Source organism: Mastacembelus armatus, chromosome 21 (genome assembly GCF_900324485.2).
Source record: "Mastacembelus armatus chromosome 21, fMasArm1.2, whole genome shotgun sequence".
Classification (NCBI taxonomy): Eukaryota; Metazoa; Chordata; class Actinopteri; order Synbranchiformes; family Mastacembelidae; genus Mastacembelus; species Mastacembelus armatus.
Window position 1 is genome coordinate 27,247,543 of NC_046653.1, and position 15,223 is coordinate 27,262,765.

The 15,223-nt window shown below is 41.2% G+C and overlaps 1 protein-coding gene across 1 annotated transcript; it reads left to right on the forward strand.

The window, feature by feature from the left end:
- Positions 1–10,761: 10,761 nt before the first annotated feature.
- On the forward strand, positions 10,762–11,676 carry LOC113123701 (olfactory receptor 11A1-like; the record flags this gene model as incomplete). The annotated part of the gene is made up of 1 exon (XM_026295939.1): positions 10,762–11,676. A coding segment is annotated over exon 1 (915 nt), but the record flags the coding sequence as incomplete, so codon positions are not given.
- Between the last annotated feature and the right edge of the window lie 3,547 nt (positions 11,677–15,223).

Genomic DNA, 15,223 nt, shown 5'->3' on the forward strand with positions numbered 1-15,223 from the left:
CATTGAAACTAATTTCTCCATTACAGGACTAACACTGATAACTGTTTTACAGTCATTGTTTAGTCTCAGAAAGAAACAGTAGTGTTGTTTCTCTTGGCTTCCAAAGGATTTGATTATAAAGATTTGTTTCCAAGACACTAGTGCATAGAGTATAATCTACTTCAACAATATCAAGGTGTCTGTCTTTTATTCTAGTCACAAGTTCAAAATGTCTGAAATGATAAACCAAGGTCACTTCATCTCTTCAGCTCTCTGTCTACTATGTTTAAATCAACACACTTGAAAGCAGTGTATGTAATTTCCTCGGTTGGACTTTTACTTTGTTGGGTTGGTACACTTTTTGCTTCCCCTGGTGTTTTTCCATTAGCTTTACTTCCATGTTCTAGTCATGTGAGAATCCTTATGTGTACTTATACCTGTTATTTTCTGCTCCCCAATATTTTCAGGTTTTTGTGTCATATACAGTGCGTTCAGAAAGTATTCAGACCCCTATCACTTTTTTAAAATATTGTTGTTACAGTGTGATACTACAATTGTTTCAAATATTTTTTTCTCATTATTCTACACTCAGTGCCACGTAATGACAGTGAAAACTGAAATTTAGAAAAATTTGTAAAGTTATTAAAAAGTAAAAAAATGAAATATCACATTTAAATAAGTATTCAGACCCTCTGCAACAACACCTGAAAATTAGCTCAGGTGCCTCCCAATACTCTTGATCATTACTGTGATGTTTCTACACCTTGATTGGAGTCCACCTCTGGTAACTTAAATTGGTTGGACATGATTTGAATAGGCACACGCCTGGCAATGCATATCAGAGGAAAAACAAAGTCATGAAGTCAAAGGAACTGCTTGCAGAGCTCAGAGACAGGATTGTTGATAGGCACGGAGCTGGGGAAGGCTACAAAAAAATTCTGCTGCACTGAAGGTTCCCAGGAGCACAGTGGCCGCCATAATACTAGAATGCAAGAACAAGAACCAGATGGTCACTCTCTTACAGATGGTCTATTACAAACCATCACTGCAGCCCTTCACCGATCTCGGCTTTATGTCATAGTGGCTAGATGTTAGCCTGTCCTCAGTGCAAAACACATTAAAGCTGCTTGGAGTTTGCGAGAAAGCACCTGAAGGACTCTCAGACTGTGAGGAACAACATTATCTGGTCTGATGAAACCAAAACTGAACTGTTTGGCCTCAATTCTAAACATTATGTCTGGAGGAAATCAGGTACCTCTGATCAGCTGCCTAGTACCATCCCAACAGTGAAGCATGGTGGAGGCAGCATCATGCTGTGGGTGTGTTTTTCAGCAGCAGGGTCTAGGAGACTGGTCAGAGCTGAGGGAAAGCTGAGTGGAGCAAAGTGCAGAGATATACTCAATGAAAACCTGTTCCCCAGCACTCAGGACCTCAGGATGGGCTGAAGGTACATCTTCCAACATGACTACGACCCTAAATCCACAGCCAAGGAACACAGGAGTGGTGTATGAACTGAAAGAATTTCTCCTGTGCGGATTTCCAATAATTGAACGTGCTTACAGCAGTTTCCTCCAAAGCTGCTGGGTTCCCATATGTTCCTTCCAGATTGGCTCCATCAGAAGCTTCTCCATAATTGTCCAACCAATGTGAAGCGTCCTGGTCTCTCTACTGCCCCCGCTCCTCCATATTAATGTTTCCCACACTGAATGATGACGACAGGTGATATGTGCAGAGGAGAGACACGTTAAAACAACCACATGGACACACGGTGCTCGCACACTCACACATCAGATAGGAATTGGATCTAGGACCACATATGCAGGTGGCCCAGAGCTGGTCTGACAACATCTTGTCTGGTTTGTTCACACTGTGGAAACATCAGGGCTGAGTCACTTGGAAGGAAAAAAGATGGGATTTGAGAAACTACAGTACATAATGTAAATATGAGTCCAGTTCAACTTTATATGTATAGCACTTAAACAGAACTCAGTGCCGACCGAAGTACTTACAGCAAGTAAACACAGTAAATAAACAAAGCCAAATGTAACCCGGTGATAAAAAGAAACAGATAAAAACTAGTAAACACAAGTTCATTAGAACATTAGTATTAGTCAACATTATGAGCAACCAATGATGTTATTTAGTGTGTGATCTCATATTAACCAATAAGGTTAATTGTCCCGCCCTTGAGCCGGAACATCCGGTTTTGCGTGCCTTACGTGGTGTCAGACATTTACGAGCTTCATGCGGTCGAGACACACCGAGCCGGAGAATTTAGTGGATGAAAAAATTGAGCTGAAGGAAGGCTGTGAGCCAACCGAAGCTTGGAACCTACACCATTGTCTGTCTAGAACGTATTCGCCTTGCACTGGTGAGTTACATGTGCAGGAATATAATACGCTAGCTTAGACGCTAATTAGCGATAGCTGCGAATGCCAACTCACACTAGCAACTAGCTAACTCCCATTGAAATTGCTGTTCCCAAGGCTAAAGCCATTTTTATGTGACAATTCCCTTGCGAATTGAATGGTATTTGAATATTTGTTACAGATAGTGTCTTATGATTGTTCTAGACTGTTATATTAGCCACCTTTAATTGTTAATGTTTTGATGGTGCTAATATTTAATGTTTTATTGTAAATACGAACATAATAGAGCACTTTGCTTGCCAGCATTTGGTGAGATTTGAAAGGTGACATGCTGTGTATTTACTATGCACTGTTAAAATTGACGATGTTATTAGTCCATTACCTCACTGAAGCTAATGCTATTGGGTTCTTAATGTGATGGTAATCGCTAATTTTGAATATTGTGAACTTTATGGTTGTACAACGTGTGAACAATTGTAAAATTGCTTTTGAAATTCTTGAGTAGTTTACTATAGGCAATTAGTTTGTAGATGTGATTAAGCTGTGATATTCTGACCTTTTGCACTGGTCAGGTTTTTTTTTGTGTTTGGATCCAAATTGAAGCTACGCGGCACAGCGAAGGATGGACATCTCTCCAGTACTGGATGGCGAGCCCAGCCCAAGGACAAGAACACAGTGGTAGCTAATGACTAACCAGGTTACCGGACATTGGACTGAGAATACTTAACTGACTCTATCAAAAAGAAAAACAACAAAGGGACTGAATTTAGTAATTTTTTAATTTTTTTTGTTTACATGCGCGCTAACTCATGAGTGTTATTTTTGTTGAATGTTGGAATTTTATGTCAATTGAAATGACGACAGTAAAAGTCACATGTTATCCCCTCTGTGTGTTGACTGTTTCATTGCAGTTGCTCACCTTTCGGCTCCCACGAACCTAGATAAATCTGATTGGGCCCACAATCATTTCCTGGTATTGGGTTTATTGGGAAAAATAATTAGAAACACCATAGCACCCAGTTAAAGAGAGTAACAGACATTGAGTACACGCTGTCAAAAGCGGTTACAAATAGTGGCGAGCCAACCAGGAGCCTGGAGTAACTGCGGTGGAGCAACATTTACACACTGAAGAACTGTGGACACCTTGTTAGAATGGATTTTGTTGAAAAATTCGGTGTTAAAATACCGAATGCTGTGATCGTTAGCGGCATCACCGGATCAGAGAAAGATGAGGTTTTTCAGTACTTACAGCAGTATGGTTCTGTAAGTAGGATACTGACCATTGAGGATGACTCGTCGGAGTACAACAACAGTCAGATTGTAGAGTTTAACTCCGGTGTAGCTGTTCAGACATTAGCGCCCACATTGCCTTACCTCTTCCCGTCCAGTGAAAACCCTGATCTTAAATATTGTGTTAGAGCCTTAACAGATGTTTACACACAAACTGTAGGGGGTAGTGTAACTGACACTTACCTTACCGAACTGAAGGGTTTAGCCAAGTTAAGTGGGAAGGGTTTTGAGGATGTGCTGCGGGAGGTCATGTCAAAAATAGAGAAGTCCATTGGGGCTGCTGAGGCAGCTGAACTCAATCCAGTTCCTGAAGCAGAAACTGCTGAATTTACTGAGCCGCTCACAGAGCCTACACAAAGTACAGTTTCCCCTCCGCACCCAGCTCATGCACCTCAACCTCCTAAACTCGTGCAGATTCCACTTGCAAGTGCTATAAGACCAAATCAGAATCCCCTCACTTTGGGTCCAATTGATCTTAACCCACCAGACATTCAACGAATAGTTGTTGAGCATGTTGTTAGAAGTTGAGAAAGGCTTTCTAATGTTCATTCCCCACTGAAGCTGAAACCCTTTTCTGGGAAGATTCCCAGGTCCTACAATGAAGCAGATTATGAGACTTGGCGTTCTCATGTTGAGCTAATGATAGGGGACACTTTGCTTTCTGACTTGGAAAAAACTCGGAAGATCCTTGAGAGTCTTCTTGCTCCAGCTTCAGACGTGGTTAGACCCAGTTAATTATCTGAGCCTTTTGGACTCTGCTTATGACACTGTGGACGATGGTGAGGAACTGCTTGTACGATTTATGAACAATCTACAAAACCCTGGGGAGAAACCCTCTGCTTACCTGCATTGCCTGCAAGTGGCGTTGAACCTTACTGTCCGTAGAGGTGGTATCGAGCACCATGAAATGAACCAACAGCTCCTTAAGCAGTTTTGCAGGGGCTGTTGGGATGAAAATTTGTTAACAGAGCTCCAGTTGGAGTTGAAGAAAAATGATCCACCCACATTTGCAGAATTATTGCTCCTTATTCGCACTGCAGAAAACCGCCAGGAAATAAAAACCACAAGAATGAGAAAACATTTTGTTGCCACAAATCAGAAAGCAGTCTCACATGAACAGACTACCACCGAAACCAATAAAAGTCAAACAGATCCAGAATCACACAGCCTAAATGAGTTAAAAAAACAGGTAGCCGACTTAAAAAGCCAATTGGCTGCAGTCCTGAAACAAGTGAAACCAAGCACACCTAAGAAAAACCTGCCAAAGAAAAGTGAAGCTATAACACCTGACCATGCAAACCCTGAAGTTAGCTTACCTTCACACGGTCATCCTACTACAAGGCCGAAGCCTTGGTATTGTTTCCGCTGTGGAGAGGATGGGCACATTGTTGCCATCTGTGAGGCAGAGCCAAACCCCGAACTTGTGGCAGCCAAACGTAAAGAACTAAGAGTGCGCCAGCAGATATGGGAGAGACAGCATAGCAGCACTTTCCCTTTAAACTAAAACCAGCCTCTGTTGTGGGACAAACAGGGGCAACAGCTGAGCCAACCCGTCCCGCTGAGTCTAAGCCTAGTGTGCCTATCAGAAAGCGTGCTATGTTAAAGGCACATACTAAAACTGACAGTTTTAGACTACCTCAAGGATTGATTGGTACTAAAAGTACTGCACAAGTTCAGATTAATGGCGAATCTGTGCACTGTTTATTAGATACTAGCTCCCAAGTAACTACAGTTCCTCAGTCGTTCTATCAACATCATCTGTCCGCTCAAGAGATAAAACCACTTTTTGAGCTGCTAGAGGTTGAGGGAGCCAATGGTCAATCTGTACCCTACTTGGGCTACATCGAGATGGATGTAATTTTTCCTAAAGATTTCCTAGGCCTCGAAGCTGAAGTGCAGACACTTGCTTTAGTTGTTCCTGACATACGCGCACCTTCCCAATCACTAGTTTTGATTGGGACCAATACACTCGATGTACTTTATGAGCTTTATAGTCAAGCATGCTCTGAAGTGCAGCCAAATACAGCACATGGCTATAGGGCAGTGTTAAAAGTTCTTGAGTTGAGGCACAGGCAGTCCAAAGACAGTAACCTTGGCTTAGTAACCATACACAGCAAAGAACCCCAGTTAGTACCAGCAGGCCACACTGTTGTCCTTGAAAGTTCTGTAGCTGTTGCAGCCAATAATACTGAGAAATCTGTCCTCTTAGAACACCCTTCTGTGTCAGTTTTACCTGGTGGTATCCTAGTAAAGCCATGTCTTGTAGACTTACCTGAAAGATCACCTTATCTGGTACCAGTCGTATTGACAAATGAATCGGAACATGATGTGACAATTCCACAAAAGTGTGTGATTGGAGAAATCAGTGCATTCCAGCGAGTTCTTTCACAAGAACATTCAGTGAGACCGCAGGCACCTCATGTTAGCCAAGAGCCCAGCTTGAATTACAACTTTGACACTTCTCCAATTAGCTCTGAATGGAAAGAGCGCATAACCCAAAAACTCAACAGCATGTCAGAGGTTTTTGCGCAAACTGATCTAGACTTTGGCAGAACAGATCAAGTGAAACATCAGATCAAAATGTCAGACGAAACTCCTTTCAAGCACAAGGCACGTCCCATACACCCAAATGACTTGGAAGCCGTCCGTAAGCATCTACAAGAGCTCCAAGAAGCAGGTGTGATCAGAGAATCCTCTTCTCCCTTTTCTTCGCCCATTGTCGTCGTACGAAAAAAAAATGGTGAAGTCCGCCTCTGTATAGACTACAGAAAGCTTAACCTGCAGACTGTAAAAGATGCTTATGCTCTCCCCAACTTGGAGGAAACGTTTTCCACCCTGAACGGATCGCAGTGGTTTTCCGTCCTCGATTTGAAATCAGGCTACTACCAGATCGAGGTAGAGGAGCTGGACAAACCAAAGACCGCATTCGTATGTCCTATCGGCTTCTGGGAATTCAACAGAATGCCACAAGGCATCACAAACGCCCCAAGCACATTCCAGCGCCTTATGGAAAAATGTATGGGGGACATGAACCTTAAAGAAGTGCTTGTGTTTCTTGATGATATTATTGTGTTCTCCAAAACGCCTGAAGAACATGAGTCCCGCTTAATGAAAGTTCTTAATCGCTTAAGAGAATACGGATTAAAACTCTCCCCCACGAAATGTACATTTTTCCAGACTTCTGTCAGATATCTCGGGCACATAGTATCTCACAAGGGGGTAGAGACCGACCCTGAGAAAGTGAAAGCCCTAAGCACCTGGCCTGTACCCTGTGACCTCAAACAACTCCGTTCATTCTTAGGCTTCTCAGGGTACTACAGGCGATTTATTAAGGACTATTCAAGTATTGTCAAGCCCCTCACCGACTTAACTGCAGGCTATCCACCTTTACGCAAAAGTGCAAAGCTTAAAGCCAAGCCTGTCAAGTATCATGACCCCAGAACACCATTTGGTGACCGATGGACTTCCTCATGTGATGATGCTTTCAAAGCAATAATTGAAAAGCTCAGTACGGCACCTGTCCTGGGTTTTGCTGACCCTAAGTTGCCATACACGCTCCACACTGACGCCAGCACTACAGGGCTAGGAGCTGCACTCTATCAAATCCAAGATGGCCAGACTAGGGTTATAGCTTATGCAAGCCGGGGTTTGTCCAAAAGCGAGTCCCGTTACCCCGCCCATAAATTAGAATTTTTAGCTCTAAAGTGGGCAGTGACGGAGAAATTTGCTGACTATTTATATGGAAACCAGTTTACTGTCATAACAGATAGTAATCCCCTTACATATGTCTTAACTACTGCTAAAATGGATGCTATGAGTTATAGATGGCTAGCTGCTCTGTCTACTTTCAACTTTAAGCTCCAATACCGAGCAGGCAAACTCAACTCAGATGCTGACGGTCTTTCGAGGCGACCACATGGCGAGTTACTCAATGACGCGGTGTCCCAAAAAGAGTGCGACCGCATACAGCAGTTCACCCAGACTCACCTGTCACCGCTAGAAAGTAGTTTAAGTCCCGAGGTAGTGTCTGCCATATGTGATAAGCACCTTGTCAATAGCTCCTACGATGACACCATCCCATTAGTAGCCATGTCTGTAACTGTCATTCCAGATGGTTTTGTCAATGAAAATGAGTGTGGTGGTCTCCCGATCATCCCTCATATGTCCCCAGAGCAACTTAAAAATGAACAGCGATCTGACACCTGTCTGCGAGAAGTCATAGCCCAAATTGAAACTGGAGGAAAAGTTCCACCTACAGTAAGAGCAGAGCTTCCTAATATCAACCTGTTGCTGAGGGAGCTCAGTCGCCTTGAAATCCACAATAGCGTTCTGTACAGAACACGCCAAGAGGGTGGGAATGTCACTTACCAGCTCGTCTTGCCTGAACAGCTTCGTGATACAGTGTTTCGGAGTATTCACAGTGATATGGGCCACTTAGGCATTGAGCGCACTATAGACCTTGCCAGGAGCAGATTTTATTGGCCTCGCATGGCGGTGGACATTGAAACTAAGATCAGAACATGCAGCTGCTGTGTTAGAAGAAAGTCTACCCCAGAAAAAGCTGCTCCACTGGTTAATATAAAGTCCACCAGGCCCCTCGAACTAGTGTGCATGGATTTTCTGTCCATTGAGCCCGATCGAAGCAATACAAAGGATGTGCTCGTCCTAACCAATCACTTCACAAAATATGCAGTGGCCATCCCCACTGCTAATCAACGAGCTCAGACCGTAGCAAAAGCCATCTGGGATAATTTCATAGTGCACTATGGAGTCCCAGAACGGTTACATAGTGACCAAGGACCCGACTTCGAGTCCCACCTCATAAAAGAATTATGTAATATTATGGGATGTCTATTGGTTCAAAGAGACACCCCCACAAGAGCCAACTATTGTCACCAAAGTTTATGAGATCCCAAAATCACAAACTCACCGTCACACGCGAAGCCCAGCTGAAATTCACCTACCCGTAGTCAATCCTGCTGGAAACAACCTACTTGGAAATGACAACTTACCTGGAGAGGAACCTGTAGCCCCTGCTGGAGTGGACATACAATCCTCAATGGATGAGGTACGGTCGACAGATGCAGATGGTTCATGCAGTGAACCCAACTCACCTGATGTACCAGGAGGATGTCAGGGGGATGTCCTTTTGGAAGGAAATCAACCTGAGGATGACCTTATGAACCAGAAACACGATGGAAATCCGCTGAATCTTGAGGAGGAGGCAACTAACACTATAAGGCGCTCAGCAAGAGCTAAAGTCCAACCAGACAGACTCCGATACACTCACCTGGGAAATCTGGTATCCATTGCCCAGTCGTTGTTCCATGGGCTAAGCCTAGCTTTTACCAATGCCTTATCAGAGTCTAATGATGAATTCATGCAGGAAGGGTCTAGCCCTCCTGTTATTTCTGTGCAACCGACCCCATGCAAAGGGACTTGCATGATTCTAAGGGGGGAAAGTGTAACCCAGTGATAAAAAGAAACAGATAAAAACTAGTAAACACAAGTTCATTAGAACATTAGTATTAGTCAACATTATGAGCAACCAATGATGTTATTTAGTGTGTGATCTCATATTAACCAATAAGGTTAATTGTCCCGCCCTTGAGCCGGAACATCCGGTTTTGCGTGCCTTACGTGGTGTCAGACATTTACGAGCTTCATGCGGTCGAGACACACCGAGCCGGAGAATTTAGTGGATGAAAAAATTGAGCTGAAGGAAGGCTGTGAGCCAACCGAAGCTTGGAACCTACACCATTGTCTGTCTAGAACGTATTCGCCTTGCACTGGTGAGTTACATGTGCAGGAATATAATACGCTAGCTTAGACGCTAATTAGCGATAGCTGCGAATGCCAACTCGCACTAGCAACTAGCTAACTCCCATTGAAATTGCTGTTCCCAAGGCTAAAGCCATTTTTATGTGACAATTCCCTTGCGAATTGAATGGTATTTGAATATTTGTTACAGATAGTGTCTTATGATTGTTCTAGACTGTTATATTAGCCACCTTTAATTGTTAATGTTTTGATGGTGCTAATATTTAATGTTTTATTGTAAATACGAACATAATAGAGCACTTTGCTTGCCAGCATTTGGTGAGATTTGAAAGGTGACATGCTGTGTATTTACTATGCACTGTTAAAATTGACGATGTTATTAGTCCATTACCTCACTGAAGCTAATGCTATTGGGTTCTTAATGTGATGGTAATCGCTAATTTTGAATATTGTGAACTTTATGGTTGTACAACGTGTGAACAATTGTAAAATTGCTTTTGAAATTCTTGAGTAGTTTACTATAGGCAATTAGTTTGTAGATGTGATTAAGCTGTGATATTCTGACCTTTTGCACTGGTCAGGTTTTTTTTTTGTGTTTGGATCCAAATTGAAGCTACGCGGCACAGCGAAGGATGGACATCTCTCCAGTACTGGATGGCGAGCCCAGCCCAAGGACAAGAACACAGTGGTAGCTAATGACTAACCAGGTTACCGGACATTGGACTGAGAATACTTAACTGACTCTATCAAAAAGAAAAACAACAAAGGGACTGAATTTAGTAATTTTTTTATTTTTTTTGTTTACATGCGCGCTAACTCATGAGTGTTATTTTTTGTTGAATGTTGGAATTTTATGTCAATTGAAATGACGACAGTAAAAGTCACATGTTATCCCCTCTGTGTGTTGACTGTTTCATTGCAGTTGCTCACCTTTCGGCTCCCACGAACCTAGATAAATCTGATTGGGCCCACAATCATTTCCTGGTATTGGGTTTATTGGGAAAAATAATTAGAAACACCATAGCACCCAGTTAAAGAGAGTAACAGACATTGAGTACACGCTGTCAAAAGCGGTTACACAAACAACTGTGAGGTCTCTGGAGTTGTAAGTTGGTGCAGAGTCTAATGAGATCCATGGGGGTGAGTCCATTTGATAAAAACATTGCACAGACTCAAACCAACCACTGTCCAATCTCTGAGCTTCTGTGCTTGTTAGACCACACAGGTGCATTTCAAGGTCCGTAACAACTACTGAATAAGACGATCTGATGCAGGTTGTATGACACTTGTGAGAAGTTCTGTACATGTTTCACTGACTAACTCTTTGTTTCAGACATCTTTAATGGATAATAACTTAAATGTGACATATTTAACTCTTGATGGTTATGTGGAAGTTCACAAATACAGATATCTTTATTTTGTGATCATGTTTACAGCATATATTCTAATAATCTGCTTCAATTCTACTATTGTGTGTCTGATAGTGATTCACAAAAACCTCCATGAGCCTATGTACATTTTCATTGCAGCTTTGTTACTGAACTCTGTTCTTCTCAGCACTGCTCTTTACCCAAAGATTATGTTTGATGTTTTATCTGAAAAACAGATCATATCATATTCAGCCTGTCTCTTTCAGTGGTTTATGTATTATTCTCTAGCCAGTTCAGAGTTTTTACTGTTGGCAGCCATGTCCTATGACAGGTATGTGTCTATATGTAAACCTCTGCAGTATCCAACTATCATGAGGAAAAGAAACATCTGTATTTTACTGGTCGTAGCTTGGATTCTGCCTGCTTGTGAGACAATAGTGCCAATTTGGATGAGTGCTGATATTAAACTGTGTAATTTTAATTTTAAAGGAATCATCTGCAGCAGCACAGTTTACAAACTTCACTGTGTGAGTTCAAGATTACTGTATGTATATGGCTTGGTTGTTTCAGTCAATCTGGTAATTCTCCCTGTACTTTTCGTCCTTTTTACCTACATAAGGATATTTATAATCACCTATCGAAGTGGTAGAGAAGTCAGGAGAAAAGCTGCACAGACCTGTTTACCTCACCTGATTGTTCTAATTAATTATTCATGTTTATTTGGATTTGATGTACTTATAGCTCGACTGGAGACTGATTTTCCCACAACTGTGCGTTTAATTATGACATTACAAGTGATTTTGTATCATCCTCTTTTTAATCCAATCATATATGGACTAAAAATGAAAGAAATTTATAAACACCTCAGGAAATTGTTCTGTCCAGGTAAAATAGTCTAATGTACTAACACTGATAACTGTTAAGAAAATTTTATTTTGTGTCATGATAAAACAGTGGCATGGTTTCTCTTGGCCTGAAGGATTTGATTATAAAAATTAGTTTCTAAAACAGTAGTGCATAAAGAATCATCCACAGTTTATACAGTAATAAAGATGCTTCAGGAACCAAACTGCATTTTCATGCAACATAGAAACATGTTACCAATAATGTTGTGATTGTTGTCTCTGAATGTATTGTTCTTATAGTCTATGAACAAAATGTGCATTAGGTAACTTTATCTGCTTTCGCAGATCGCTTTTGTGCATTCACTGGGTCCGTTCTTGTGATCAAGCTTTTAGATTATGTCCTGTCCAAGTCCAACCCCCAATATACAACAGAAGCATATTTTCTCCTTTCAATATTAATATTTTAAATGAACACCTCAATAGCAGCATATGTAACTATAGCTCTGTCAATGCATTTATTAATATTATAGTAAAACAAATTTCAATAAAACTATATCCTAGTTTATGTGAAATTATTTAATTTTTATACAAAAAACATTTAACTGTTGATTCTCCTGAAATGTGCAGCTGTTGTTGAAACTCCTTAGAATGCATAATCAGCCTCAGTCATGTTCCCTGAAGTCAATATGCAATCAGAATCAGCTTTAATGCCCAGGTTGTGTGCACATACAAGAATTTTGACTTTTTTTCTGTCTCTGCTCAGTTTCTGCTTGGTAGTTCAAAGCATAAACCCTTAGTTTGGTGACATGTCTTCTCTGCTTTACAAATTGAAAAAAGTTCAAATTTCAAATAAACATTTTCAGATCAAATCATGGAAACCCCATCATACAAAGACTGTAATATATGTGTTACAGTGTCAATCCTCTAAAATATGCACTAAAAACATTTCATTCTTAAAACATTTCATATGCAAGCATTGCCTTGTCCATTTCTCACCAGCTTAAAGAAAACAACCGTACTGTTTCCTTATTTCAGTGTGGTGGTAGTGTTGTATAGCCTCCTACACATTTTATTCTAGAAAAAAACTACTACAGTATGAAACCTGTTGAATATTTACACTTAGTTCCATGTCCCCTATTGCCAGCATTGACCATAACAGTGATTTTTGAAAAAAAAAATTATTGATATCATTTTAATAATAATCAGATAATACAATCATAGCTAATCCAGAGCCAGCAATTATTTATTTGGCATGCCAACAGAGTACAGTAAGTGGCAACACTGCACCTTAATGCCACCTGCCATAAAACTGAAAAGAAAAGAAGCCCCAGTAACTCGCTAGTTAGGTACAATTCATAGTTCATAGTTCAGAATTTTATTGTCCCTATGTACAAAAGGCAAAAATGTGCATACTAGGTCAAGTTTTATGTTCAAATTGAACATAAAATGCTACTAGTCAGTACAGTCAAGACTTGCCAAATACATTGATTGCACTGGGAACAAAAGAAAATCTTTGTCTATTGCTTTTTACACCTGGGGTTAAATGAGTAAATTTTTGCAGTAGACAACGATTATGACAGGATCGTGCTTTTTTGAGGAATTGGTCTGTCATAAACTCTGTCTGATAATGCTGCTGCATACCAATTGTTTTGCCAGCTTCTGGCAAACACACATTTGTCCAACATTCAGTGAAAAACATGTCAAAAGGAGTGAAAACTGTGATCATGAGGAGAAGTTAGAGATCATTTCTTTAACATCCTCACTACTCTAGTTGTGATATCACCACTACAGCCACTGGATGTTTCTCTTCATAGAGACCAATGTAGATTATTTCACTTATTGCAACAAAGATTCAAACAAAATGGGATTTTTTGAAAAGTATAAATGAAATGAAAGTTTAATCGACAGTAGGTTAACCTCATCATCAGTTAGCCTTGGACACCCATGACCCTGTCATCTGTTCACCATTAGTCCTTCCATAGATGACCTTTGGTCGGTATTAACCACTGCAGACCAGGAATACCGAACAAGATCTGTAGCTTGGGAGATGACCTGACCCAATAATCTAGCCACCACACTTTGGCCCCTGTCAGAGCCACTCAGCTCCTTACACGTGGCTGTTTTTCCTGCTTACAATTTATCAATTTTGAGGACTGAATGTTCACCTGCTGCTTAACCCTCTAGGGTCTAAGGGTGTTTTGAGGCCCTGGACAAGTTTTGACATGCCCTGACATTTTTGCTTTTTTAAGTTGCTTTTAAACATAATGGCTAAAGTCTGATAACTGTGATGATTGGCAGCTTCACTTCCTGTTTCATGCTCTTATTTTGAAAAGTCATGCCTGGTTTGGTCACCCACTCATATACAGCCACTTGATTATTTAATTGATTTCACCTGTTCTCTCTCCACTGGTCACAGCATATATTCCTCCCCACAGCCACAGACAAGCTGCCAGATTGTCTGTAATTTACTCAGCCTAGGTGTCTACAGCGAAGTTGGTTCATCTTACACTGATCCGGTCTATGTGGCCTGGTACCCATAAGCTGCCATTCATGAAAACCATTATCTTGTTCTACCCATGCCAAGCTATGTAAGTTTGTTTCTTGTTTCATGATTGGAGAAAGAGGAGTGTTTTTTGCCCAAGAGGAAATGTTTGATCCCAAATTACCCTGCAGTAGGGTGCCATCTTGTATTGAGGTTTTTCCCTCCAAGGATATTTAGTTTTCTCTTTTCTGTTGGAGGTGTTTTCTGTTAATAATTGAAATCTCTGGATTTTCAGAGTTGTGTTGTACCAGGTCACCTGGAAACCTTTAACCTAGGAAACTACGCCACCAGATCTTGCTCTGTGGAACTACAACCTGGACTCCATTTCCCATCTGCCTCGGCTCCTTGGGCATTACCAGATCCAGGCTGGAGTAGCAATCAACCCTCCAATAAGTACTTCAGCTTACATCCCATTTCCTGGGTACTCTATCAGCTGCACTCAATACCATTTCCATAAAGAAAGAATAAAAACTTTTACTTCTGAGTTGTGGTGTTTGGCAATTTACTGGTCCTCATTCCACTTGCTTCATGACAGATAATGTAATCAGCACAAACTGGGCTACAATAATATATGAGCAGCAAATTTATACTTGATTGTGTTTTTGAGAAAACTGTAAGACACTGAAATAAGATGATAAAACACAAACAGAACATTGGTTCACAAGACGTTTAAGAAATGCATCTTGTAAAGTGTTTGCTTTACAATGGCGTGAAAGTCATCTTGTTCACTCATTCACAGAAAACAATACCCTGATTTAAATGTTATAAAACGAAAGTTACGCATGTAACTGCGGTTCTATGAATCCTGAATGACCGCCAGAGGGTGGTGCTGTAAGCACTGAATGTTCCCTTCGCGCATGCGCAGTTCGAGTATTTATACCAACAAAGTCACGTGTGACCCTGGATAACCCCCGGAGGTGATATATTCCGGCGTCATGCAAGGCTCTTTTCCTACATATTCTTCTCGCGAGAACGCGAGGATTCTGAGGGACAAGAGTGCTATGGCGGTCATTCAGGATTCATAGAACCGCAGTTACATGCGTAACT